This window comes from Bos indicus x Bos taurus, chromosome 9, assembly GCF_003369695.1.
Source record: "Bos indicus x Bos taurus breed Angus x Brahman F1 hybrid chromosome 9, Bos_hybrid_MaternalHap_v2.0, whole genome shotgun sequence".
NCBI classification, from domain to species: Eukaryota; Metazoa; Chordata; class Mammalia; order Artiodactyla; family Bovidae; genus Bos; species Bos indicus x Bos taurus.
Window position 1 is genome coordinate 94,828,186 of NC_040084.1, and position 27,290 is coordinate 94,855,475.

At 44.5% G+C, this 27,290-nt stretch overlaps 1 protein-coding gene across 2 annotated transcripts in view; it reads left to right on the top strand.

Moving 5' to 3' along the window:
* Positions 1–24,746, top strand: part of SNX9 (sorting nexin 9) — a 90,725-nt gene extending 65,979 nt beyond the window's left edge. Inside the window, exons 10-18 of one of the 2 annotated variants that reach the window (XM_027551933.1) lie at positions 2,766–2,896; positions 7,041–7,144; positions 8,400–8,503; positions 10,809–10,886; positions 15,472–15,548; positions 16,668–16,757; positions 18,905–19,019; positions 21,132–21,223; positions 23,090–24,746. In XM_027551933.1, the coding sequence (XP_027407734.1) occupies positions 2,766–2,896; positions 7,041–7,144; positions 8,400–8,503; positions 10,809–10,886; positions 15,472–15,548; positions 16,668–16,757; positions 18,905–19,019; positions 21,132–21,223; positions 23,090–23,137 (839 nt within the window). In that variant the 3' untranslated portion in view covers positions 23,138–24,746. The remainder of the gene's footprint in view (positions 1–2,765; positions 2,897–7,040; positions 7,145–8,399; positions 8,504–10,808; positions 10,887–15,471; positions 15,549–16,667; positions 16,758–18,904; positions 19,020–21,131; positions 21,224–23,089) is intronic. The other variant, XM_027551934.1, reaches the window with a different exon arrangement.
* Positions 24,747–27,290: the final 2,544 nt, after the last annotated feature.

Sequence of the window (27,290 nt, forward strand, 5' to 3'; positions counted from 1 at the left end):
GACAGAATTGGGATTTTAAAGTGAGCAGATATTCAGCATCTAACAATTTGAAAGAAGCCACTGCATACTCGTTTCACAGAAATGTTTTCATGGAGCCAATACAGTACTAGCCGTTAGCCCAGCACTCCAGGTGTACTCAAGTAGGAAAGACGCAACAAGAAACAGCTACATTAGAAAGACACTTTAGAAAAAGAGTAAAACACTTTTCGTTTCTCCCGCTTTAGCCCCTAAAACAACATCATACCATCTGGATCTACCTATACAGTCCTACATCAGCTTGTAGAATATTTGTCAGGAGGGCAAAAGTAAAATGACACTGGCCAGTGAGCCTTTGGATATTTAGGAAGGGGATGGGGAGGAAGCCAGTTCTCAGAACAGAGAAGTCGGCTTCAGTGGCCTCAGCAGGATCTTTGGGTCCTTTGTTCTTCCGCACTGCCGCAGTGTGCTTGTCCTCCTCTCGCAAACGCTCGGGTTTGGCAGCCACTTGCGCCTCGGTTCTCTTCGCGGGCTTCCGGTTCTCTTCGCGGGCTTCCGGTTCTCTTCACCGGCTTCCGTTTTAGGGGTCAGCTTCTGTTCCGCCATTTTCTTGACGTCGTTCTCTTCTGTCGCTTTCTGAAGCTCTTCTTTCTCGTGCTCTCGTTTGTCAGCGAGTTGCTTCAAGACCTCAGCTTCATGGGACTTGCATTTTTCTTCTGCAGCTTCTAATCTCTTCTGAATTTCCTCCAGGGAAAGATCCTTCCCCTTAGGAGGGGAAAGGGGACATCCTGGGACAGATTCTTTTGGTCAAAGGCTGAGAATCAGCTCAAAAGCCTGGCCTGAGGCACGCTTCTCTAGTTCCTTCACTTCAGTACCAGAGGCAGCCATGGTGAAGAGAAGACAGGAGACCGGCAGCTACTCTACACGGTTCACTGGCAAGGAAAACCCTATTCAGTCAGTCCCAGCCGCCTGGCCACCCTCTGAGAATTGAAATCTTAATATGTAGTGTTGCAGTGCAAGAACTTACGTATGTCATATTTGATTTTCACATAGGGTTTTATATGTTTCAGCATACAGATTCTGCACATATTTTCCTAGATTAATATGTAAGACTTTCATGGGGTGGATTCTATGGTAAAGGAAATAGAATGGAGTACAGAGATGGGGTGCAGTCCCAGGCCAGAGCACCCCAGAATCCCCTCTTCTGGCCTGAAGGTCAACAGTTTGGGAGCATAGACACTTCTCACAGGCTGTGTGCCTCTGGTTGATTTCCACAGCACTAGTTTTTGTGGCTTTTGTTCGGCTTTCTAGTTGCTTTTTAGGACTAGGATTCAGTTCAGTCGCTCAGTCATGTCTGACTCTTTGCAACCCCGTGAATCGCAGCACACAAGGCCTCCCTGTCTATCACCATCTCTTGGAGTTCACTCAAACTCACATCCATCGAGTGGGTGATGCCATCCAGCTGTCTCATCCTCTGTCGTCTGGTTCTCCTCCTGCCCCCAATCCCTCCCAGCATCAGCCTTTTCCAATGAGTCAACTCTTCACATGAGGTAGCCAAAGTACTGGAGTTTCAGCTTTAGCATCATTCCTTCCAAAGAACACCCAGGACTGATCTCCTTTAGGATGGACTGGTTGGATCTCCTTGCAGTCCAGGGGACTCTTAAGAGTCTTCTCCAACACCACAGTTCAAAAGCATCAATTCTTCGGTGCTCAGCCTTCTTCACAGTCCAACTCTCACATCCATACATGACCACTGGAAAAACCATAGCCTTGACTAGACAGACCTTTGTTGGCAAAGTAATGTCTCTGTTTTTGAATATGCTATCTAGGTTGGTCATAACTTTCCTTCCAAGGAGTAAGCGTCTTTTAATTTCATGGCTGCAGTCACCATCTGCAGTGATTTTGGAGCCCAAAAAGATAAAGTCTGACACTGTTTCCCCATCTATTTCCCATGAAGTGATGGGACCGGATGCCATGATCTTCGTTTTCTGAATGTTGAGCTTTAAGCCAACTTTTTCACTCTCCTCTTCCACTTTCATCAAGAGGCTTTTTAGTTCCTCTTCACTTTCTAGGATTGGCTATTGTCACACTCACCTATAGCCAGAATTTCCATCTCCAGAAACTTTTTAACTGATAGTGATTTTATTAGGCTTATAAAAATTTTGTGTTCACTTGATGTTTGGTATGTAAGGTTTGTTAAACTGATTTTCTACTTTTAAAACAGAAATATCACCCATTAAGCTCTTGTTTTATGATGGCCTTAAGTTCTGTGATAGCAGCTTTCATTATTGCATTCATGGAAAAATTGCATTTTCTATTTTTCATTTAAGTAGTTGAAAAAGCAAAACAGGGAAAAAAACTAGTTTGTGTTACTTTTCATAATACTTAATTTAATTCTGTATATCTGAGATTATATTGTATTTAGATACATTTTTATAAATATAGAAATTTCACCTTCTTGATAAGAATTGCTTGTTAATTTCCATATTATCACCCCTTTCTTGCCTGTAAGGCTTCATATGATCATCCAGGCACTGGCATGTTAGTTTATAAGAAAGAGAAAGTTTTTCATATTGAGATAAAATTTGCTTTCGGATTTGTGGACTACCTTTCTTCTGGGCCTTTGAACATCCACTGTGTTGCTTGTTTTTAGGTTGTTGAAAAATTACCATGGTTTACCTTTTACCAAGTAACTCTCTGCCAGTAGCCATATGAACAGCCTTTCCACCTGGGTAACAGTGATTCCTCGTAGGCAGAGTCACACATCACTCTTGGCATGTCTCTTGCAGGTCGCTTTGAAGAAGAGTTTATCAAAATGCGCATGGAGCGGCTTCAGGCCTGGATGACCAGGATGTGCCGTCACCCAGTAATCTCAGAGAGTGAGGTCTTCCAGCAGTTTCTAAATTTCCGAGATGAGAAGGTAGGACATTTTATTATAATCTTAGGGGATATTGAGAATTGTCACATTCATACCAAAGAAGTTAAATCATGTTGATTAGTTGGCTGTTTCTAAGTAATAGTAAAGTAGTCACAGCATGTGAGCAAGGAGTTTTTCAGAATGGTTTTCTGCAAACCGGGAACCAGTTGGCCCTGTGAGGAACTGTGAGGGTGAGGGATGTGATAGGATGCGGGGCTTTTTCCTCAATGCTCTTAAATATAGGATGGACGCCAAGCTATGTAGGATATTTTCAGCATGAAGTTAGGGGAATAGTGTGAATGATTTCTTAGGATCATATCTTGACCTTACAGTGTAAATAGTGTAATGAAAAGTAGATTCATAAGTGAAGCTGCTTTCTCAAAGCCGCCTTGTTTGTCCAGACTGTTGTTGTCTGTCCAGGTCTGCCTCTGCCCCGTGGGCAGTCATTGTGTCTGCAGTCACTGTTCTCATTTGAAAATCAAGAAGAAATTGGCTGCTTGTCATCTCACTATTGTTGTCTGCTTTGGAAATAGCTGTGTATCACCTTAGTCTTCTATTGTATGCAATCATTTGTTTGGTCATGCTTAGTGTAATTATAGGTTAGAGATCATTCCATTTAAATATTTGAGGTCTTTTTGCATTTCAGAGTGAATGCTTACATGTCAAAATGTAATATATAGCAGTTAAAAAAACTATGTGGAATCCCCTCTAAATTGGTGCCTTAATGCTGTTGGTGCACAGGACTTTATCAAGGGCTTGTTTGATCTGTCTAGGATTCTGTTGAGGCAGCATGTCTAGAGAATTCCCTGACGGTTCACTGGTTAGACTCCTCGCTCTTACTGCCGAGGGCCCGCGTTCAATTCCTCATTGGGGAACTGACATACCATCAGCTGTGTGACATGGCCCCCAAACCCCAAAACAAACAAGAAAACAGGAAGCATTTCTAAAGGTTGTGCTCTATGCAAATTATAGACTTTTTTTTTTATATATATATACAAGAGCAACAAGAAAGAACTTGGAGCCGGGGCACTTGGTTTTAGTCTGGGCTCTGCTTCTGACTACCTCCATGACCTTGACCGAAACATTAATTTCTTTGGGCCACAATTTCCTCACCTGCTAAATGACAGTATAAAACTAGAAAATTATTAAAAATTGTGATTCTCTGGGCAACAGTAGCTCATATAGATGGTTGGACATAGAAAACCCAAAAGAACCTACAGAAAAATGTAAGTATATGTTAAAATCCATGAAACACTGCTGAGAGAAATAAAAAGAAGACCTTAATAAGTGTTCCAGCACTATGTTTTATGAATTGAAGAACTGAAAAGATGTCCTCCATAGAAAATTTAAGCTCCAAGAATAGCCAAGATACTCTTTAAAATGAAGATGAAATGGAGGAAAACTTTTCTGGATGTTGAGACTCATTATAAAGCTAAAATACTTTAAAAGCAGATCAGTAGAATAGAATGGGCCCTTGATTTATGACAAGAATGGGTCTGAGGATGGGGGGGATGGGCAGTCTTGTCTATCAGTGGTGCTGCATTGGATGGCATCTCCATTGGATGGCATCTTTGTTGGCTGGCATTTCCGTTGGATGGCGTCTCTGGGAAAAATAAATGTGATCACTGCCTCACAACAGGCTGTTGATTTTGTTAGGTTTGATGTTGGTATTTTGGTAATGTTTTTGAGACATGGCCCTTATCTGTTAAAGATACATAGTAAAGTATTTATAGGTGAAATGGTATTATATCTGAGATTTCCGTTAAACAAGAAATAAAAGTAGGATGGAGGAGACCAGATAAAACAGGTTTGGTGAAAAGTTGATAATTTTTAAAGCTGGATCTATAGGGGTTTATTAAAATGTTTTTCTTTCTACTTTTATCCAGTTGAAAGTTTCTACTGTTTTGAATCTAAAAAAATTAATTTCTGATGGTTTACAAGTTTAAATGTGAAAGACAACACAATACAGCTTCTAAAAGGTAACAGGAGAAAATCTTCATACCCCTCGGGTAGGGAAGGATTTCTGAAATTAGACACATAAACAGGAAGAGACTGACAAATTTGACTACCCTGAAAAAAAGAACTTTGGTTTATCAGAAGTCATTAAAAAGAAAAAACAAGTCGAAGATATGAACGTGTATAGCCAAAAAAGGGCTGGATTTTAGAATATGGGAAAACCCATACAAATTGATAAGAAAGATAAACCAGTAGACAAATGGGAGATTTGGTAATGTCCCTCACAAAGCTGGCTTAAAATTCAACATTCAGAAAACTAAGATCATGGCTTAGATGATGCATCTGGTCTTATCACTTCATGGCAAATAGATGGAGAAACAGTGGAAACAGTGACAGACTCTTGGGCTCCAAAATCACTGCAGATGGTGACTGCAGCCATGAAATTAAAAGATGCTTGCTCCTTGGAAGGAAAGCTGTGACAAACCTAGGAAGCATATTAAAAAGCAGAGACATTACTTTGCCTACAAAGGTCCATCTAGTCAAAGCTGTGGTTTTTCCAGTGGTCATGTATGGATGGGAGAACTGGACAATAGGAAAGGCAGAGCGCCGAAGAATTGATGCTTTCAAACTGTGGAGAAAACTCCTGAGAGTCCCTTGAACAGCAAGGAGATCAAACCAGTCAATCCTAAAGAAAAGCAACCCTGAATATTCACTGGAAGGACTGATGCTAAGGCTGAAACTACAATACTTTGACCACCTGATGTGAAGAGCCGACTCATTGGAAAAGCCCCTGATGCTGGAAGAGATTGAGGGCAAGAGGAGAGGGAAGGATAGGATGAGATGGTGGGATGGCATCACCAACCTGATGGACATGAGTTTGAGCAAGCTCTGGGAGTTGGTAATGGACAGGGAAGCCTGGTGTGCTGCAGTCAGTGGAGTCACAAAGAGACACAACTGAGCGACTGAACAACAACAACTCACAAAAGAAAATATCTGAATCATCAGTGAGTGTAAAGAAAAGCACTTAATCTTATGAGTAATAAGAAATGCAAATTAAAACCACAGTGAATAAACTTACCAGAAGGCTAAAATTAGAAAGACCAAGGATACTATGTGTCTTGTTGGTGAGAGAAGGAGCTTCTGAAACTCACACACTGCTGGTGGGTGTGAAAGCTGGTGAGACCAGTTTGGAAAACAGTTTGGCATTATCTACTTGAATAACTCTCCACGCCTGGTTATATCCCTACAGAAGTGCATGCGCACATGCACCAGGAGATGTGTACACGGTGGCTTTATCCTCACCAGGGCCACTGATGGCTGCCCGTAGTAGAGTGGGGTAAATAAACTGGGCAACAGTCACAGGAATATTATACAGCCATGAAATGAGGGAACTCCAGCTGTAACAACAGTGTGCATGTAACTTCTCAGCATAGGTTGAGCGACTAAGGCCAGACACAAAAGAATGCCAAGTGTTGGGTTCTTAGCTAGTTCACAGAAGTAGCAAAACCATGGTGTAGGGGTTTAGGTGGTGAAACTGTATGACATGAGGAACTGAAAACCATAAAAGAGTGGGTGGGTCATGGTTACCCCTGGAGGGGAGGGAAGGGGTAGTGACGGGGAAGGGATGAGAAGGGGGCTTCCGGAAGTCCAGCGCTCTCCTCTCTCTTGCCCTGGGAAGTAGTTACACAGGAATTCATTGTATGAGAATTTGTTGTACTGCATAGTTTTGCTTTGGGCACTTTTCTGTGTGTGTGTGTGTGTACATATATATATATATATATATATATATAACTTGTAATAACGTTTTAGTAGTTTATAATATTGGTTTCTATCTTATATTTAGAAAAGCTTAAATCTTTTCAAGAAAACAACCTACAATGTTGAGGCGCTTTGTCAGACTCCCAGGGTGTGTTTGTATGGGTGGGTGGGCCTCAGGAAAGGAGAAGTCCTGGCTCACCTCAGTCCGAAAGGATTTGGGCTCTTAAGGACTGTTTTGCACAGCGGCACCGTTCACACCGTTCACGTGCAGGATGGAGTTGGAGATGCAGGGGTGCAGAGGGAGACGGCATGGGCACTGCCTCCCGAAAGTTAGAGGGATAAAGACAGTCAGTGAGCCGACAATAGGACGGGATTTTGAAAGAGCTGTTTGGCTCCACTCCCCACTTTAACGTCATAATGTTCCTCTTTACAGGAATGGAAAACCGGGAAGAGGAAGGCTGAGAAAGATGAGCTGGTGGGAGTTATGATATTCTCCACCATGGAGCCAGAGGCACCTGACCTGGACTTGGTAGAAATGTAAGCGATCCTGCCAGCCTCCGCTGCTTCCCCAACCAAGCCTGCCTCCTCTGCTCGCAGGCCTTGGCCCGTCTGACCACACCTGGAATTCACATCATCAGACGAAAGGGTGTGAAATGAGTGGGGTTTGTAGTCAGAAGTTAAGGAGAACATTGCTTGTACTTGAAACACTGTCTTTCTAACCATAACATCAGTTAAAGTCCACTTCCTTTTTACCTTGAAGTCAGTGATTTCATAGTTGACACAGTGGTTAGTGGTTATTAACAATAAAGCGTGATGACACGGCATGGCACCGGGCCAGCAGACACCCACAGATCAGTCCACGGGCCAGAAATCTCTTTGAACATAGCCTTGAAGAGAGTCATCTCAGGCCTGTTTGTCCAGTGTTTTTTTAATCCCTTGTTTTTAATCTTGTCATCTTTTTAATGTGGGCTTGGTTGAAAGTCTGAAGTAGTTCCTTTTTTGTATAAAGACTCATAAGAGATCTTGTGTGTGTTCATAGTAATAATTTTAAGCAGCCTTTTTTCTTAATGTATAACCATTGCTTATGTTTTACCCAGTATATAGACAGTCTTCTAACTACACGGAGAGAAAATCAGTGTTAATATGTCGACTTAGGTCTGTGTTCTTCCAAACCCTACTCTGTACACATGTATCCGAAGGGAAAATGGTTGTGTAAACAAAAGTGACCTCGCGTTATACAGTCTCTATTATAACCTCCTCTTTCATTTAAAAGTGTATTGTGATAATTTTTTTCAAGTCAGGAAAAGCTTTTTAATCCTGAAGGAACTGGCGTCTTCTGTATCACTTAGATGCTGTTTGTGTAGGTTTATTTTCTCCGATTCACTTAAGTATCTGTTGGAGAGTGAACAACTGCCGCTGGCACCCATGCTGTAGAGTCAGCAGCACCTACAGTGATTGAGCTTCACTCCGTAAGATATTCAAGAAACGAAGATTTTATTTACTTTAGAACAATTTTCGTTAGCATTCCCAAGGAATTGGAGGGCGAAAGGAAGCAGAGTTAAAATGTAAGTGGCAGATGTTGAAGCAGTTCTTTCAAAACCTGAATCCAGCCGGTTTTTAAGACTAATTTAGTTACAGCGCAGTTGCTAGAATGCACGACATGGGTACCTGTGGTCAGGCTTGCTGTGAGCTCCCCTGACCACACTGGACTTTTCTCCTCTTACACCTCACACTGTCTGGACGTTGGGTAGTGAAGTCAGGGACACAACCTCCTCATGTTTTTGCCCCACAGAGAACAGAAGTGTGATGCTGTCGGCAAGTTCACCAAAGCCATGGATGACGGCGTGAAGGAGCTGCTGAACGTGGGGCAGGAGCACTGGAAGCGGTGCACAGGACGTAAGTGCCGTCCCTGGCGTCCCCCTGGGAACCAGCCCCCACAGGCAGAGACGCGCTCAGTGAGCCGGAGCAGCGTCACACCCACGGCACTCTGAGGAGCCTCAGTTCCCAACCCTTGTTTCAGCACAGAAAACTGGCTTGAGCAAAGCCAGTTCAAGAACCCCCGTAAAAAAGCATCACGTTCACTTAAATATTTGCAGTTATGCGAGGTTTGTCATCTATGGAAGAGTCATCCTTTCTGCCTGCAGAGAAAGTACCCGTGGTTATTTTTAATCTCAGGATCTTACTTTTTAATAGTCATCCCTTTAGTGAGTTGTGTTTGACTAAAGCTCTAATTTTAGGAAAGCCTGGTGGCGGGTGGTAGCAGAAAGCCCGGGGCCGGGGTCAGCCCCAAGCAGAAGTGCCGCTGTCCGCTCCGCTCTCTGCCTGCTGTGCTGCACCCTCCCTGCCCTCTGTCACTGGACTGCTTTCCTGTATCCCTAGACCCGGGCCGCTCTGCCGTCCAGCAGCCAAGGAGAGAAGCACAGTCCAGGGTCAGCTGTGGTGGTCACGCCTTGGCTGCTTGTGTGAAGGGTGGCCAAATTGAGTACTTTCAGCAGAAACCTGCAGCCCAACAAAGCCTAAAATGTTTCCTGTCTGGCCTTTTGCAGGAAAAAACCAGGCCTTACAATGGCCCTCCACCATTCACATGATATTTTATATCAACGGAACTGTTGTCATGTACCAGCTGTTCATGCTCGAGGGGCAGATGCCAGGAGTGATAACACTGGCTCCTTTCCCATGGCAGAGAAATACTGAAAATAGAACTGAGCCTGAAAACATGACCTATACAGATGCAGCATCAGAAAACAAAATCTGTTTCAGGCCTTTGGTCACAGGGAATAACTCATGAGCAAAAAAGGGAGTGATACTTCTCTAAAATATAAATGAAATAATTTAATTTTAAAAATAATAACTGTAAATTCAGCTGTTTCCCCTTTTTATTTTTTTCTCTGCTTTTTTTTTTTTTTAATATTTACAGTCTCTTAGTTTCCCCTTTTTAAAGAAAAATTTAAAGGAGTGAAAATTTAAAAATTTTTAAGGATATCACAAAAATCCAGGATTATGGCTTCTATTAAAGAATCAAATCCCTTATGTCTAATGTCTGGTCAACTCCATGTCCTGTAAAATCCACAGACCAAAATCAGTAAATAGTAATAGCATTAGGCTGCTCTCTTGGGGGCAGGAGGTTGACATGTTTTGTTTAGAATTTGATTCAGCCATAGTTTCTTTCCTCTCACAAAATAATCCCCGGTGTAAAGGCCAAAACTGAGTTACAAAAGGGTGAACAATTTATTAACCAAGCTAATGTAATTTGAGTTTGTGTTTCCTGTTTCTTACAGCTTGTAGACCGTTTGTCACATTTCTCTGTCCTGGAATTTTTTTTAAAGAAACATTTGAATCATTTTTCTTTATTAATAGCATAGTCTTTTCAAATGCAAGTAATGGTTTCTTTTGAAGACAGCAGATGTGTTTCAGGAAACTGTGTACAGATTGCAAATAAAACTAGCCTAAGATACAAAGACTCTTCTCTGGAGAGTTCTCCAGAGTGATCCTAGAAGCCTAGGATTTAGCACTAGAGGAGCATTGCAGATGATTTAATTAATCTTATTATTTATAAGATTAATTATATTAATTAGATTAATATAAGATTATAAGATTAATTATATTAATTAATCTTATTATTATACAGATGAGAAAGCTAAAATCCCTCCTCCCTGGTCCTATGAGGTTCCATTGCCGTTTTTTTCCACACCCCGTTGCTTTTGGTCATGTTTTGTTTTGTAAATAATCACTCATAGGTACATAGCAGAGTGGGAAAAGCAGCGGATTAGGAATAACAGGCACCAGATCCACTTTGTAGCCAGGTGACCCCAGCTTTCCTAACCCAGGAAGGGGAGATAGTGCATCTGCATCGATAGAGCGGTGGTTGTGATGATCAAGTTGGTGTTGTGTACACGAAAGGACTCAAACCTAGAAATCATCTTCTAAATGAGCTTCCGGTTCGTTTTGATTTCATTCATTGAATGAGAGTGTGGGCGCTGGTGGTGGTGGTCATAATAATAGTGTCCACTATTTATTGAACAATTGATTAATTAAAAATTGAAGAAAAATTAATTTCTAAAAACAGTTTGTCTGTATTGATATTCTGTTAAGGAGTATAGACTATTTTGAGTCATTTCAGATTTACTATAAAAATACTTTGAGAAAATAGTTGGATCATTTAATTTTGCTCCATTTAGTGAATGACTTTTTTCTCTTTCAGCATTACCCAAGGAATATCAGAAGATAGGGAAGGCCTTGCAGAGCTTAGCCACAGTCTTCAGCTCTAGTGGTTATCAAGGTACATCTTTCTTTATTTGTTCTTTGGGCCCTGGGTGTCTTATCCACACAGACCAGCCTCCTCAGACTCTTGCAGACAATCGATAACTGCAATGAAGCACCACCGTCAGTGATGTTTAAACTGGCTGCACCGCTCCACTGAGGACTTGTGCCACCTCACCTTACTAGTTTTTGAGAAAAGTAGTGGGCGGTAATAGTTGGATTTCCTGGCTAGGTCCTTGCCTTTCCTGTGCTCAGATGCAGCTCTTGTGCTTTAGTGAAGCAGGCGGATGTGGTACATGACACTCTGCCCTGCTGTCATCTCTGCCAAACTCTGAAGCTGGGCCTGACTGTCAGGAGCCAGATCTTATCAGGGACATTTGGAGGGAAAACTCTTGACTGAGTAACAGGTTCATATTGCCTTATGTCCCTTGCTAACTCATTATTGTTTTCAGCTTATCCCATATTGTATATCTCACTTGTGGTATTTTGAGTTCATTGTGGATTTCCATGGACAACACTTGCAAGTTAGCGGTTTTCTTTTATATCTTGGTTTGTTTTCTTAATTTGGCATATGGAGCTGGTAGGAAGTAAAAGTATTTGCCAGGTGAGTGGCACCTATTCAATTTGAGGACGTCCTATTGCTTACAGAAGTGATAGGCTTGGTACTGTCACCGTGCCATTATTCTGATATCCAGGGAGGGTAGGTCTTTGGAGGTCTGAGTATTTCCAGGTATAAGAAATTAGTCTTTTACCAAAATGTAAGACCTGTGACTCCTATATTTGAATATTTTTTGTTGGCTTGGCTGAATTATGTCTTTCAGTTAAAACTTTTAGCTTGGGCAGGAGTTTTGAGTTGGTCTGGCCCCCATTTTTTAGATGAGGAACCCAAGGTCTGGGAAGATAAGCATCTTGTGGCCAAGAGACCCCAAAAAGGTGCTCAACATCGTGAATTAGAGAAATGCAAATCAAAACTGCAGTGAGGTATCACACCACTCAGAATGGCCATCATCAAAAAGTATGCAAATAATAAATGCTGGAGAAGGTGTGGAGAATAGGGAGCCCTCCTACACTGTTGGTGGGAATTTAAATTGATGCATCCGCTATGGAGAACAGTATCAGATCAGATCAGTCACTCAGTCACGTCCGACTCTTTGCAACCCCATGAATCGTAGCACACCAGGCCTCCCTGTCCATCACCAACTCCCGGAGTTCACCCAGACTCACATCCATCGAGTCAGTGATGCCATCCAGCCATCTCATCCCCTGTCGTCCCCTTCTCCTCCTGCCCCCAATCCCTCCCAGCATCAGAGTCTTTTCCAATGACTCAAGTCTTTGCCTGAGGTGGCCAAAGTACTGGAGTTTCAGCTTTAGCATCATTCCTTCCAAAGAAATCCCAGGGCTGATCTCCTTCAGAATGGACTGGTTGGATCTCCTTGCAGTCCAAGGGACTCTCAAGAGTCTTCTCCAGCACCACAGTTTAAAAGCATCAATTCTTCAGTGCTCAGCTTTCTTCACAGTCCAACTCTCACATCCATACATGACCACTGGAAAAACCATAGTCTTGACTAGACGAACCTGCATTGGCAAACTAATGTCTCTGCTTTTGAATATGCTATCTAGGTTGGTCATAACTTTCCTTCCAAGGAATAAGCGTCTTTTAATTTCATGACTGCAGTCACTATCTGTAGTGATTTTGGAGCCCAGAAAAATAAAGTCTGACACTGTTTCCACTGTTTCCCCATCTATTTCCCATGAAGTGGTGGGACCGGATGCCATGATCTTCATTTTCTGAATGTTGAGCTTTAAGCCAACTTTTTCACTCTCCACTTTCACTTTCATCAGGAGGCTTTTGAGTTCCTCTTCACTTTCTGCCATAAGGGTGGTGTCATCCGCATATCTGAGGTGATTGATATTTCTCCCAGCAATCTTGATTCCAGTTTGTGTTTCTTCGAGTCCAGCGTTTCTCATGATGTACTCTGCATATAAGTTAAATAAGCAGGGTGACAATATACAGCCTTGATGAACTCCTTTTCCTATTTGGAACCAGTCTGTTGTTCCATGTCCAGTTCTAACTGTTGCTTCCTGACCTGCATACAGATTTCTCAAGAGGCAGGTCAGGTGGTCTGGTATTCCCATCTCTTTCAGAATTTTCCACAGTTTATTGTGATCCACACAATAAGGCTTTGGTTTAAAGCAGAAATAGATGTTTTTCTGGAACTCTCTTACTTTTCCCATGATCCAGCGGATGTTGGCAATTTGATTTCTGGTTCCTCTGCCTTTTCTAAAACCAGCTTGAACATCAGGAAGTTCACGGTTCACATATTGCTGAAGCCTGGTTTGGAGAATTTTGAGCATTACTTTACTAGCATGTGAGATGAGTGCAATTGTGCGGTAGTTTGAGCATTCTTTGGCATTGCCTTTCTTTGGGATTGGAATGAAAACTGACCTTTTCCAGTCCTGTGGCCACTGCTGAGTTTTCCCAATTTGCTGGCATATTGAGTGCAGCACTTTCACAGCATCATCTTTCAGGATTTGGAATAGCTCAACTGGAATTCCATCACCTCCACTAGCTTTGTTTGTAGTGATGCTTTCTAAGGCCCACTTGATTTCACATTCCAGGATGTCTGGCTCTAGGTGAGTGATCACACCATCGTGATTATCTGGGTCGTGAAGATCTTTTTTGTACAGTTCTTCTGTGTATTCTTGCCATCTCTTCTTAGTATCTTCTGCTTCTGTTAGGTCCATACCATTTCTGTGGACGTAACAGAAATGGAGAACAGTATGGGGGTTCCTTAAAAAAACTAAATATAGAGCTGCCATATGATCCAGCAATCCCATTCCTGGGCATGTATCTGAAAATTATGAAAAGGTGAAACTTCTAATTCAAAGAGGTACAGGCACCCCTTCATAGTGTTCATAGCAGCCCTTTTTACAATAGCCAAGACATAGAAGCAACTAAATGTCCATCAACAGATGAATGGATAAAGAGGATGTGGTATTTATATAAATGGAATATTACTCAGCCATAAAAAAGAATGAAATGATGCCATTTTCAGCAACATGGATGGGCCTAGAGATTATGATACTAAGTGAAGTCAGAGAAGGACAAATATATGATCCCATTTACACGTGGAATCTAAAAACATGGTAAAAATGAACTTATTTACAAAACAGAAACAGACTCACACACATGGGGGAAAAAAAACTTAGTTACCAAAGGGGGAAGGTGGGGAGATAAGTTAGAAATTTGGAATTAACAGATACACACTTGGCTTTGTTCACTGAAAAGGCCTAGAAATAGTTATCAAGTCCAAGCACTCCCAGCATCACCCACATGGCGATTTCAAAACATTGTTTCCCTGAAATAATCCAGAGCTGGGAGGGAAAGAACTCTGATGCCAATCTGAAGAACCTTCCACTGTCCTATGGAGCAAAAATTTGAGCTTAGTGAAGATAATGATTGCTGTGAAACTAAGCTGCTGCTGCTGCTACTGCTACTGCTGCTAAGTTGCGTCAGTCGTGTCCAACTCTTTGCGACCCCATAGACGGCAGCCCACCAGGCTCCCCTGTCCCTGGTATTCTCCAGGCAAGAACACTGGCGTGGGTTGCCATTTCCTTCTCCAGTGCATGAAAATGAAAAGTGAAAGTCACTCAGTTGTGTCCGACTCCTAGCGACCCCATGGACTGCAGCCCACCACGCTCCTCTGTCCATGAGATTTTCCAGGCAAGAGTACTGGAGTAGGGTGCCATTGCCTTCTCCCATGAAACTAAGCATATCAACTTTAATCCAGACTTGCGATGATATTCTTAAAAAGTTAATCTCAGTCACCTTTGGAGGATGGAATAGAATCAACTTAAATTCTGAAAACTGTAAAAAGAAGGAAGCATTTAACCTGTTCTTCCTGTCCCTATATACCTCAAGGTAACGAAAAAGCTGATTAAGTTTGTCTTTATAAACGTATTTCAGCTAATAAAGAAGCAGTGACAGAAGTAGTGTAGCACCAATTTGCAAACCTAAAATACTAAATAAATACTAAAATGAAAGATCTAGGCAATACAGGAAACAGAGGACTCTGTTGTCACCACCGAGACTCACTCAACAGAACCCGACGTGGGACCAAGGTACACAGCCTGGTTTCGTCAACACGTCCCCAAAAGAAATTTGCCAGAAAAACACACAGAGGAGAAAGAACCTCTGTAGGAAGCATGTCAGCTCTGTGCCGCTTGGACGGCCTTTGCATCCTGACTCAAGCAGCCAGCTTGGTTGGAGACACCAGGCAGCTGCACACTGGCTGGACAGTTTATATCAGGACCAGTGGTCGTTTCTTAGGTGTGAGATTGGGGTTGTCTCTATTTCTTAAAGAGGCCTTGTCTTTTAGGTAAAATGTATGGATGAAGTGTTAAATGACCAGTAAAAGGGAGAGGAAGGGAGGGGACTGAAAGATTGGACATAGGCTGTTAGTTGGGAAGTCAGGTGATGGGTAGATGAGGATTCATTCTACTGTTGTATAGTTTGCAAAGTTTGAAGTTTGCTATAATAAAATTTTAGAAGTAATGAAAAGGAACTGTAAGTTATAACACTCATACAATGTCTTGATTCTCAGGTGAAACAGATCTCAATGACGCGATAACTGAAGCAGGAAAGACTTACGAAGAAATTGCCAGCCTTGTGGCAGAACAGGTATATTAACGTAGCCACATGGTTCCAGTTAAGATTTTATGCTACCTAATCCACATGTTTTATTTAAAACCTGTTTTAAGACAAGCTTTCCAAATGGTTGTTCTCTTCTGTCCCTATGCATCTTTATTAATTACACCAAGTAGTAGCATTTCATAGGCCAAGCTAAAGTAATGGATAATTCATCTTCAGGAAGACTCAATAGCTCCCAGTGCCAATGGTCTGGATCCATCTCAGCCACCAGGGGATTAGAACGTACAGGGAAGAGCTTCACTCTGGTCCCTGTTTGGAGTCTTGCTCAGCCTCCAGAGCAGGGGTTTCCTGGTCTGTAGATAGCGATGGAAGCACCTGCCTGGGAGTGGTCTGAGGATCAACAGCTAATAAAGAGAAAGCCCTGGTCAGGTTCCTGGCAGGCAGCAGATATCGTTGTGGCCACCTGGCTTTTATTGGAGTCTTTAGTAGCCTGATTTCAGTTATGTTTATAGATAACAGATAATGTTTTCTTAAGGGGACTAACCATTGAGGTTGTTTCAATCCCTTAAATTAAAAAAAAATTTTTTTTTTGCAGATGACAACTTGAAATATATATTTGAATACCCATACATTCATGTGGTCATTAACTATTCTCCTGATACTTGTAAAAAAAAAAAAAAAGGTTAATTTTTAGAATCATGCACACCAAAACTTTAAATATTATCACAGAAAAATGGAAAAATTTATAGTTGCCACTTTTAATGATTACCAGATTTTTAGCAATTTTTTTATTTTCTGCTAAAATTTATACACTAAGCTATAACATCTTATTTGCCTCTGTGTAAACATACAGTGTTAACTAGTTTTTTTAAATTTTGTTCACAGTGTTGTCTTTTGGGCCAGTTCAAAATAGCTAATTTTACCAACCAACCCAAAAATGCACAGTTTTATCATTTTTTCACAGCCTACAATGACAGTATATAGTTCTTGGGGATTATTTTCTTATAGGAGAACTAGGCTGACTACTTCACACTCAGTAACTTTGTGTCATGCCCAGCAGATTCGGCTGATACAGCCCTTAAATGTAACCGTTTTCTCTTTGATTGTCTGAATTCTTCCACCAATAATAGCCAATCTTTCTTGTTACAGCCAAAGAAAGATCTCCATTTCCTGATGGAATGTAATCATGAATATAAAGGCTTCCTTGGCTGCTTCCCTGACATTCTTGGCGCTCACAAGGTAACTTGATCCTAGGCGTTCACAGACGAGGTCCCGGCTGAAGCAGGACTCAGGTGCAGGGCCACCTGCGGGAGCTTCACCACACACCCACACACACAACACGCATGCACACACACACAGACACGCACACACACACTCACACCCTCACACTCCCCCACACACCCCCCCCCCCACAAACCCACACACAGACACACACCCACACACCCCCACCCCCCCCCACTCACACACCCACACCCCTCACACACAGACACACGCACACACTCCCCACACACACACACACACCCCCACACACACACAGACACGCACACACACACACACACACACGCGCGCACGTGCACACATCCCTCACACACACACCTCACACACACACCCACACATGCACACAGACACACACACACCCCACACACATACCCACACACGCACACACGTGCACACAGATGCACACACATGCACACAGACACACCCCACACAGACACCCCCCCCACACACACACAGACACACACACCCCACACACACAGACACACACCCCCCACACACACACCCCACACACACACGCACGCGCACACACACACACCCCACACACACACACCCCACACACCCACGCACGCGCACACACCCACACACACCCGCACACACCCACACACACCCGCACGCACCCACACACACACGCACGCACCCACACACCCACCCCCGTTAGGAGCCCCTCTCCAAAACCAGCCGGAGTGGCCCTGCGGGCTGCGCCGTGCGGTCTGTCACATTTGGATGCCTGAGTGGCTGTTGAGTGTCTTCTGTCCTGGAGAAAGGTTATTTGGAGGGAACTGAAAGGATGATAGGTGTTCCTTTATGGACACACTTAGGTCAGGTTGCAGCGTGGTAATCATGGTGTCTGGTGTGAAGTCAGTGTCAGGCATGGTTCTTAGCCTCACCAGGAGCCCTCCCTGCACACTGCGTGGGCAGGTCCTCCCAGGGCCTTTCCTGTCCAGGCGAAATCAGATGTCCTGTCCCCGAGCCTGACAGTCTCTCCCAATTACGACCAGAACGGTCAATGTCGATTTTATTTGTTTACGTTGATAGAAAGGAAACTATATAGTTCCCATTATAAAGGTGCTTTTTTAAAACTAAAGATCGGTTTGGAGTGTCCTCGGATTTTGATTCTGGTTCATTTTTCTCTTTCAAACCTCATTACTGTGGGTTGTACTCTAGGGTATTGTGATGTGCTTGGGTTTATTTTGAAACATTGTTTTTGTTTTCTTTGGGTATATACCCACAGGTGGAACTGCTGGGAGAGTAGATCTTAAAAATTCTCATCACAGGAAAAAAATAGTTTATAACTCACTGAGGTGATGGATCTTAAAACTTATGGTAGTAATCATCTTGCATTATACACATGTCTCAAATTCGTTATGTTGTACACCTTAAACTAATGTTATCTGTCAGGTACCTTGCTGTAAATGGGGTGGGTGGGAATAAAAAAATAAAATTAAAATCTCAGAAAAAAAAACCTCAGAGCAGTTAGATTGTTGTAGGAGTTTGTGCCTGCCTTGAGAGTTCTAGGTGGGGAACCTGATTTATACACAGGTGTAGAGTTCTTCCCACACAGCGCCCGTGAGCCGTGTGATGACATGAGTGTGGGAAATGTTTGCAACGTTTACAGCTCTTTCCACCTCAGTGTTAATTTGAAGTTAGTCCAGAGCTTCTTATAGAAATCACAGTAAAGCTTATGATCAGCACAGCGAGGCACCAGCTTATGAAATACTCTGCAAGTGTACCCAGGCACATACCCTAGACTGTCCCAGATCAAATGACTTCCTAAAGCTAGTGCCTGTTTTCCAATCATGTACCGCTCTCACTTGACAATGACTTACTCATATTACAGATAAAGAGTGCTGTTTAGTTTTCAGCCTTGTTGTAGCATAAAAGTGTAGGTTTCAGCTCAGCTGTATTTTACGGAAATAGCAGCATTTTTGTTTCCAAGCGACTTACAGGAAGTTACAGTGAGATGCGTTCCTCATGTTCTCATTTTGTGGGGACATTTTCCTATTCAGTAGCAAGACAATTGTAGAATATATTGGCTTTGTTACATTTTAAGCTAACGACTGATCCTTGAGATTTGTTCTGTGAACGCCACCGCATCTTGTATTTCACAGGGAGCAATAGAAAAAGTGAAGGAAAGTGATAAACTGGTCGCAACCAGCAAGATCACCCCCCAGGACAAACAGAACATGGTGAAGCGCGTCGGCACGATGTCTTACGCTTTGCAAGGTAAGAACGGTGAGGTCTGTGTGTAGCTAGTGGAGATTGTTTTCCAAGAAAATTCCCTATTTTCCTTGCTGGAGAGAAATCCCAGTATGAACAGCAGTTAAGTTAATAAGAACTGATTCAAAATATCTTCCTAAGCCTGTTGTTTGTGGGATCCCAGTGTTAAAAGCTGTAATATTTATATTTAGTTTTTCATGCATTTACCTGACGTAACTACAAACGGCAACGTGATTAAACCTGTACGTTTCTATTTCTTCTTGGAGACCCTGAAGATTCCTTTCATAACCTTTAATAGCAGGTCCTATCCAGACTAGATTCCCGAATCCAGCTCTTAGCAGCATGTAACCTGCAGGCCCCAAGACTATAGAATGAGAAGGGAGTTTGGACATAGCATTTTTGGCATGGTTTGACTGTTACTAAAAAGAAAATACTAATTTTTCCAGCAGATAGGAGTAGTGATTGGATTTTTCATGTTTTGGCGGATGGATGGAATACATGGGCCAAGGAGGGAGTGGAAGGATGTTCTAGTAGGAACAAAGCACACAAAACAAAATGGGGCCAGATGATGTCCTTGGTCTTTGGGAGTAAAACACATTTGCATGTTATCGGGAGGAGAAGGCAATGGCACCCCACTCCAGTACTCTTGCCTGGAAAATCCCATGGACGGAAGAGTCTGGTAGGCTGCAGTCCATGGGGTCGCACAGAGTTGGACACGACTGAGCGACTCACTTTCACTTTTCACTTTCATGCATTGGAGAAGGAAATGGCAACTCACTCCAGTGTTCTTGCCTGGAGAATCCCAGGGACGGAGGAGCCTGTTGGGCTGCCGTCTATGGGGTCGCGCAGAGTCGGACATGACTGAAGCGACTTAGCAGCAGCAGCAGCAGGTTATCGGGGGAGACTTTGGAGATTCTGGGAGGCCTCAAAAGCTAGGCAGAAGAGTCTAGACTTGCTGTGGGCGTTAGGAAGCCATGAAAAGGTTTTGATGGAAAAACAAACAAAAAATGCTGCTCAAGGAAGAGGATTTGCTCGTGACAGAGGTGGGGGCGCAGATTGGGGGCTGATGTTAGACAGCCCAGCCGGAGACCTGGCTCCTACTCTCTGAGGCTTTTGAGGACCCAAAGAAGATGAGGTGCTGGGGGAGAGAATGAGGGTACTTATGGGCTTTTCCAAAGGATCCTCAGGACTAGGGAGGAAGTAGGAGAAGGGAAGAATGAATGTGTGAAAGGTTTCCAGAATGAGAGCACTTCAGGGCAGAGACAGGCCTGAGTGAAGCTGGGGGCTTAGAAGGGTTTTGAATGGGAAAGTTCTCTTGACCTTTTGTTTGGAGTTATCCAAACACATGAATGAAAGCGTTGTACAACTTCGGATAACAACCTAAAACAACAGTGAGCTTTTTACAGGAATTTATGCCAGCAGCAGTTGGCTTTGCAGGTGTGGCGTGTAGGGAAAAGGCAGAGGTCATATGGGGCCTGATAAGGAAGGCCTCTCCGATGTTGGGGATGGGATGGGGATGGGGGTGGCACTGAGAGGCAGAGCTGGAGAAGGGGTTCATTTGCTGAGTTGAGACATCCAGCAAACACAAAGGATGGGCATCCGACCCTCTGCCTGGGAGGAGGCCGAGTTCTGCCAGTGCTGGTGCTCGGCGGCATCAGGCATCAGCTGCCCTGAAGAGGGCCTTCCTCAAGTCTCACTGCCTGCCCAGCCTTTCAGAGGTGCCTGAGGAAGCCTGCAGCCTGGGCAGTCACTGCAGCAGAGGTGGTGGTGCCCAGCGGGTACCTCGCAAGGGCCTCTGTGAACAGACTTGACATTCTGGACTGAGGTCGTCGGTAGCCAGTGGGCCCAAGTCAGTTTCCTGCTCAAACGAGCCTTCATTTGGGTGATCGTGTTGGGCTTTAGAAGATTTAACATGCAAATCGACAGTAATCGTCCGTTTACGGAAAAGTGTTTTTGCCGTTACCCACTCAAATTGTTTTTCTAGCCTCTTTATAGCATTTTTGTCAGGAACTGGCACAGGCCAGCCTGGCTGATGATGAATCATAACTGGGCCAGAGACACAGCTGTGTTCGTTTGCAGTCCAGGGGGCACTGACCGATGTCTTGCTCTTGGTTGCAGCCGAGATGAATCACTTCCACAGTAACCGGATCTACGACTACAACAGTGTCATCCGCCTGTACCTGGAGCAGCAGGCGCAGTTCTACGAGACGGTGAGTCGGCCTGTCCCCCGGGCTCCCCATGCACTGCCAGGGCTCCCTGTGAAGCTCGTGCTCCTGTGGTTTTTAACCCTAACTAATGAGCTAACTAACGGGCATCCCTGGTGGCTCAGAGGGTAAAGTGTCTGCCTGCAATATGGGAGACCCCGGTTCGATCCCCGGGTCCAGAAGATCCTCTGGAGAAGGAAATGGCAACCCACTCCAGTGTTCTTCCCTGGAGAATCAAATGGACAGAGGAGCCTGGTAAGCTACAGTCCATGGAATTTCAGAGAGTCACACACGACTGAGCAACTTCACTTCTCAGTAAGCCAAAGGAGGCTGAATACTGAGCAGGGACTTTTTTCCCAATCTCTTTTAACCGTATCTGCGTTTTCCTTTTGAAGAACACTGGGCTAAAGAGGGCATTGTTTTTTTCAAGAAGGAAGGGTGTGGGATGCTGGTGGTGAGCCCCCGAGAAGCCCCTGTTGTGTGGTGCCCACCACTCCCTGCACAGGGACGCTGTGAGATGAGGTCACCCTGCCGGCTCAGCTGGGGCAGGCGCCTGGCACCGCGTGGGACGCACAGGCCGGCTTTGTGTGTGAGCGGGGGTTTCACAGTGTGCCAGAGGGATTTCCAAAGGGAAACCAAAGCAAGAGGGGGAGTGAAGCCTCAGATGGTCCCATTCAGGAACCGGTAGTGAAAATGTAGATGTTCACACCTTTGCAGAGAAATTTGGTTATTTATCAGGGTGTACAGAAAACAAAGATCTAGCCCATAAATGGAAACCCAGACCTCAAAGACAAGTTCTGTAACTTATCACGATTGACCGCAGGTTGGCCGCCATGTTTCTTACTAAGTTTTCCACTGTTTCCATGGTGTCATCTCCTATACGTTCAGGGATCAGCAAGCTCCAGACTCACGTCCACACACGCGTCCTCTTGTCTGTGGGTGGGCACTGCCACTCCCGTATCTGCCGCATGGGTTCTTGGAAGGGAGCTGTGGCTCATGTGCTTCATGCATACTGTCCATGTGTGGTGGAAACAGATGGTTTCAGAGACAAGCTGAAGGTGCAGCCTGTCTCCACACTGCAGCAGCAGCAGAGCCTGTCTCAGGAGGTCACAGGTGTCCGGGAAGGCAGGGGAGTCTGGGCCCAGCACGGAGATCGGATCCCGGGAGGACAGGCTGGTCTAGGAATGACGCCGCGTGGTTGGAAGGAGCTGGGCTTCCTTTGAGCCGTGCACCGCCGCCAGCAGTCCCATCTGGGAATTTAGGAAGGTCTCTCCACTGCCAGGTGGCGCTGGTCGATGCAGGAGACGTAAGAGACATGAGTTTGACTCCTGTGTCAAGAAGGTCCCCTGGAGAAGGAAATGGCAACCCACTCCAGTATTCTTCCTTAGAGAATCTCATGGACAGAGGAGCCTGGCAGGTTACGGTCCATAAGGTTGTGAAGAGTTGGACACAACTGAAGCGACTTAGCACGCACTCCACTGCCCAGACACTTTCACTTTTATAGGGCTTTCCTGGTGGCTCAGACAGTAAAGAATCTGCCTGCAATGCAGGAGACCTGGGTTTGATCCCTGGGTCAGGAAGATCCCCTGGAGAAGGGAATGGCTACACACTCCAGTGTTCTTGCCTGGAGAATCCCATGGACAGAAGAGCCTGGCAGGCTACAGTCCATGGGGTCACAAAGAGTTGGACACAACTGAGCAACTAACACTTTCGCTTTCCACTGCTCAGAGGCTGAGCTGGGGCTGGGAGGGACTGGGAGCGTCTAACAGTGACAGGATTTGAAATGTGTGGAGTGTTTGAGAAGAGATGGAAGTAATAGAGAAGCACAGGGTCATGAGGGGAGACATCTCACTCTGTTCTGTTTCTCACCAGATTGCGCAAAAGCTGAGGCAGGCCCTCGGCCGCTTCCCGGTGATGTAGGACAGGTGGAGTGAACGTGGAGAAACGCCGAAGTGCTTCCTTCTGACTTGGGACAACGCAATTGGATTTTTTTTTCCACCATCGTCCAAAAAGAAACAAAAAAGAAAACCAAAAAAAAGAGAGACTTGGAAAAAAAAACTTCATTTCCTTTATTAAGCGCCTAAATGCATCAGTTTTTTAGGAATAGTCTTTCATTCATCTCCAGATCCATTATTTAAACCAACGGAAATGGTCTATTTTGGGAAAGTACTGAAAGTTACCAGAATTTTAATGTAAAATTAGGGATTTGCCCCCCTGATATTTTACATAAAATTGTAATTTATGAGTCAGCCACAGTTCTCCTGTTGCCGCCCAACGTCAGATAATTACTAATTGCTTTCTTAAAAAATGCAAAATATGCCAGAGTAAAAAACATAATATGTTTGTATATTTTTATAACTTCTTTCCACCCTTTGAGAGTCATATCTATTTAGGAAACTCTGCATGCCTTCCACTGAGATGTTTATAACTCGGACACTCAGTTTTCTCGACAGAGGAAGCAGGCAGGGGCTCCCGCGGCTCCTGCCCCTCATGTGGCCCTGCCACACGTGTCCCTCCAGAGGACCAGCTCGGCGGAACCCCGGGATCAGAGCCCCCATGCCTACCGCCCAAAAGTGCCGTCTGCCTCGCGATCCCTCCTGAGCCCAGGTGAGGCTGGAAGGATTCACCCCCAGAAAGCCCCAGGGTCTGGGGGGGAGGCGCTCTGGCTCGGTTCCCGGGGAAGGAGCAGCCACGTCTCTGTGGGCAAGCACTCCTCCCAGGCTCTCTGTTGGCCTCGCAGTCTTGAGTTGCTCAAGGAGGCATTGTGAGAAGTGCTGGGGAAAGTGTGATTTTGCCACTTGATTTGGATTTTAGACTAGCGGGCCGGTGGAGGTTATTATCTGAAACGATGAAGCACAGGTGAGCAAGCCTCGCCCGGCCCCACCAGATGGGAAGGTTTTAAGGGGCTGAGGAGGGTGCTAAGTCACGTGACACGCGGCCCTCCCCAGGCTTTTACGTGCGAGAAGAAGAAGTTGAGGGCGATGCTCTTTCTGACTGTGTCCTGAACTTCAGACAGAATTTTGTCATCACTCGTACTTCACTTAATGGCATAAAGCAAAACAGGGTCTTGGCGAACCGTCAGCTTTAACCTGGGATGCTCGCAGACACGGTCTCAGCCCCGCAGACCTCGCCACCCTCCACGGCTGCCTTACGCGCCCTCTCACACCACTCTCCCTCTTCTGACCTGATAGTCATGTGATAGGAATTGAAAGTTTTGGGCCAGCACAAACAAAGTGAAACCAAAAAATAAATAGAAGAGGAAAGCAAATGAACACGAATATGAGAACTTCTTGTTCTTCAATATCACGGGTTATTTTTTGTTGTTAATGTTTTATAAGTAATTTTCCCTACTTGATTTTTCTTTTATAAAATCTCATAGAACAGTGTTTATGATACAGCCATTTAATATATGTACAAATTGTAAAGAATATGTATAAATGTTTTACACAAATGCAAGAGCATGTAGAAGCCAACATATAAATAAATTGTTAAAACTGTACAGTAAATTCTCAAGCACTTTTTCTAAACACTTTCTGGTGTTTTTGTGTGGTTTTTTTTTTTTTTTTGATCATTCTTTCATGTTGCCAGCTGCTGAAGAGCGTCTGGTAATGAGTTTTGCCCCAGAACTTATTTCTCCTAACACGAATTAATAATGCTAATTGCTTAAATGAGCATTATCAATCCAGGAAGCATGTCATAGTCACCTGGTGAGGCAGTAAGAACAAATACCGATGCCCAGTGTGTTAGGGTTCTCCATGGAAACAGAACCTACAGGGAGGGTGTGTGTTCATCCCTTAAGAGAGGTTTCCTCCTCTTGATACCCCACGTCTTCTCTGGCATACATCCCGTCACCTTGTCCTTCCAGCGTGTCCAGGGATATGCTGTGGTGCTGCAGCTGTCCACTAGGGGTCAGTATCTGCACGTCGGGCGGGACCCTGGGTAAACCCCTGCACAGACTTCTCTTCCTCTGTGGCTCCTGGTGGAGCTCCCCGTGGCCCATAGATGCGGGCAGGAGGAGGAGGCAGTGTCGTGGGTGGGGGGCCTTGGGTTTGGGCCATGGCCTCATGTAACGTGAGCCTTCAGCGCTGTTTCCATTCAGTGAGGGAGCACCGCTGTGCACACTCGGCCTTAAGGCTGGTGGTCAGGTAACACCCCGTCCTGATGGGCAGCTCAGGTCTCATGTTGACTTGCTGGCCCATGCTTAAGTGTTCCGTCTGTTTCAGGCCAAAAGCTATTTCTCAGAAGGAGAGTCGTTGTCTGTGGAGGATGGCCGGGCTGTGCTCCAAACCCCGAGGCCTGCACCGAGATGCTTCCACCAAAGGCTCCAGACAGCATCCCTTTCTAACATTGAAGCTTTGGGTACCACTGGATCTGCTGGATCATGTGACCCAAGCCGCAGGACAGGTCACACAGTGGCCTGATCCGTGAGGAGCCTTCTCTTGTTCTGGGGCCCAAGTGGCCTAGTCAGTATTAACATACATATATTGATTGTCTGAGGAAGGGACCAGGAAAATGAAAAAGGATTCTAAGAAAAAGAGATGACATAGGACACTCGAAATAACGTTAACTGGCTGTGACCCAGGAAAGGGAACTTGAAAGGCAGCGAAAAATGTGTCCATTGGATGTTTGTGTTTGGAAGATTCTCCTGGAAGTTGCAAAATTTTAAAAACCTAATGAAACTCCAATACTTGGGCTACCTGATGTGAAGAGCTGACTTATCAGAAAAGACTCTGATGCTGGGAAAGATGGAAGGCGGAAGGAGAAGGGGACGACGGGATGAGATGGTTGGATGGCATCACCAACTCGATGGACGTGAGTTTGAGTAAACTCCAGGAGTTGGTGATGCAGTCCATGGGGTCGCAAAGAGTCAGACACGACTGAGCAACTGAACTGACTGACTGTATATTTCATCCTCTATGGGTTCAGATACACTATGCAGTTCATATAGGATATGTTAATGTTCTGATTTTTAATTATTTGTATCAACCTTTAGCCATCGCGAAAGAAAATTTATGATTATTATAAATCTTGACAATGTAAACATTGTAGCTAAGTATCTGGAGAGGAGAGGTCAAGGCATAGTGGAGAAGGTCTGTCTATTTGTCAAGCATGTGAATCTGGTTACCTGTCTCCAGAAGCAGCAGGTCCAGGAAGTTGGCCTCCTGTGAGGTTGGCAGGTGTTGGAGTCCATAAAAGACACGACTCACAGGCTCTGGATGGAACGAACGTAAAGAGGGAGATCAACTTCTTCAAAAATGAGTGTTGACAACCTGTGAGAGGTGGTCTGTACCCACCCCTATTGTGCAGCAGGGAACAGACCCTGAACCTTCTTGCCTGGGAACAGAGCTTGGAGTGGGATTGACCAGGCGCTTAAGCAGAACAAAGAAATACATATCAAACCCACAACAGGGTGAGATAGTCCTGAATAAAGAGATAGGCCCATACAGGCCATGAGAGTAACTCTATATAAAGAGGTATCCCAGGCCTGAGATACCTTTTTTGTGGCTGTGCACGGGTGGAAAAACTGAGCTCCTGAGACTGCCTTTCCCAGCATCCCTGGTCTACAGCCTCCGTGGAGGGATTCAAGTGATCCCGTCTAAAGGTTGGGAATCCAAACTTAATGTCTTTTATTTAAAGTAGTAAAAGCTTACTCCTTGAAAGAAAAGTTACGACCAACCTAGACAGCATATTGAAAAGCAGAGACATAACTTTGCCAACAAAGGTCCATCTAGTCAAGGCTATGGTTTTTCCAGTGGTCATGTATGGATGCGAGAGTTGGACTGTGAAGAAAGCTTATGAGCACCAAAGAATTGATGCTTTTGAACTGGGGTGTTGGAGAAGACTCTTGAGAGTCCCTTGGACTGCAAGGAGATCCAGCCAGTCCATTCTGAAAGAGATCAGCCCTGGGATTTCTTTGGAATGAATGATGCTAAAGCTGAAACTACAGTACTTTGGCCACCTCATGCGAAGAGTTGACTCATTGGAAAAGACTGATGCTGGGAGGGATTGGGGGCAGGAGGAGAAGGGGACGGCAGAGGATGAGATGGCTGGATGGCATCACTGACTCAATGGA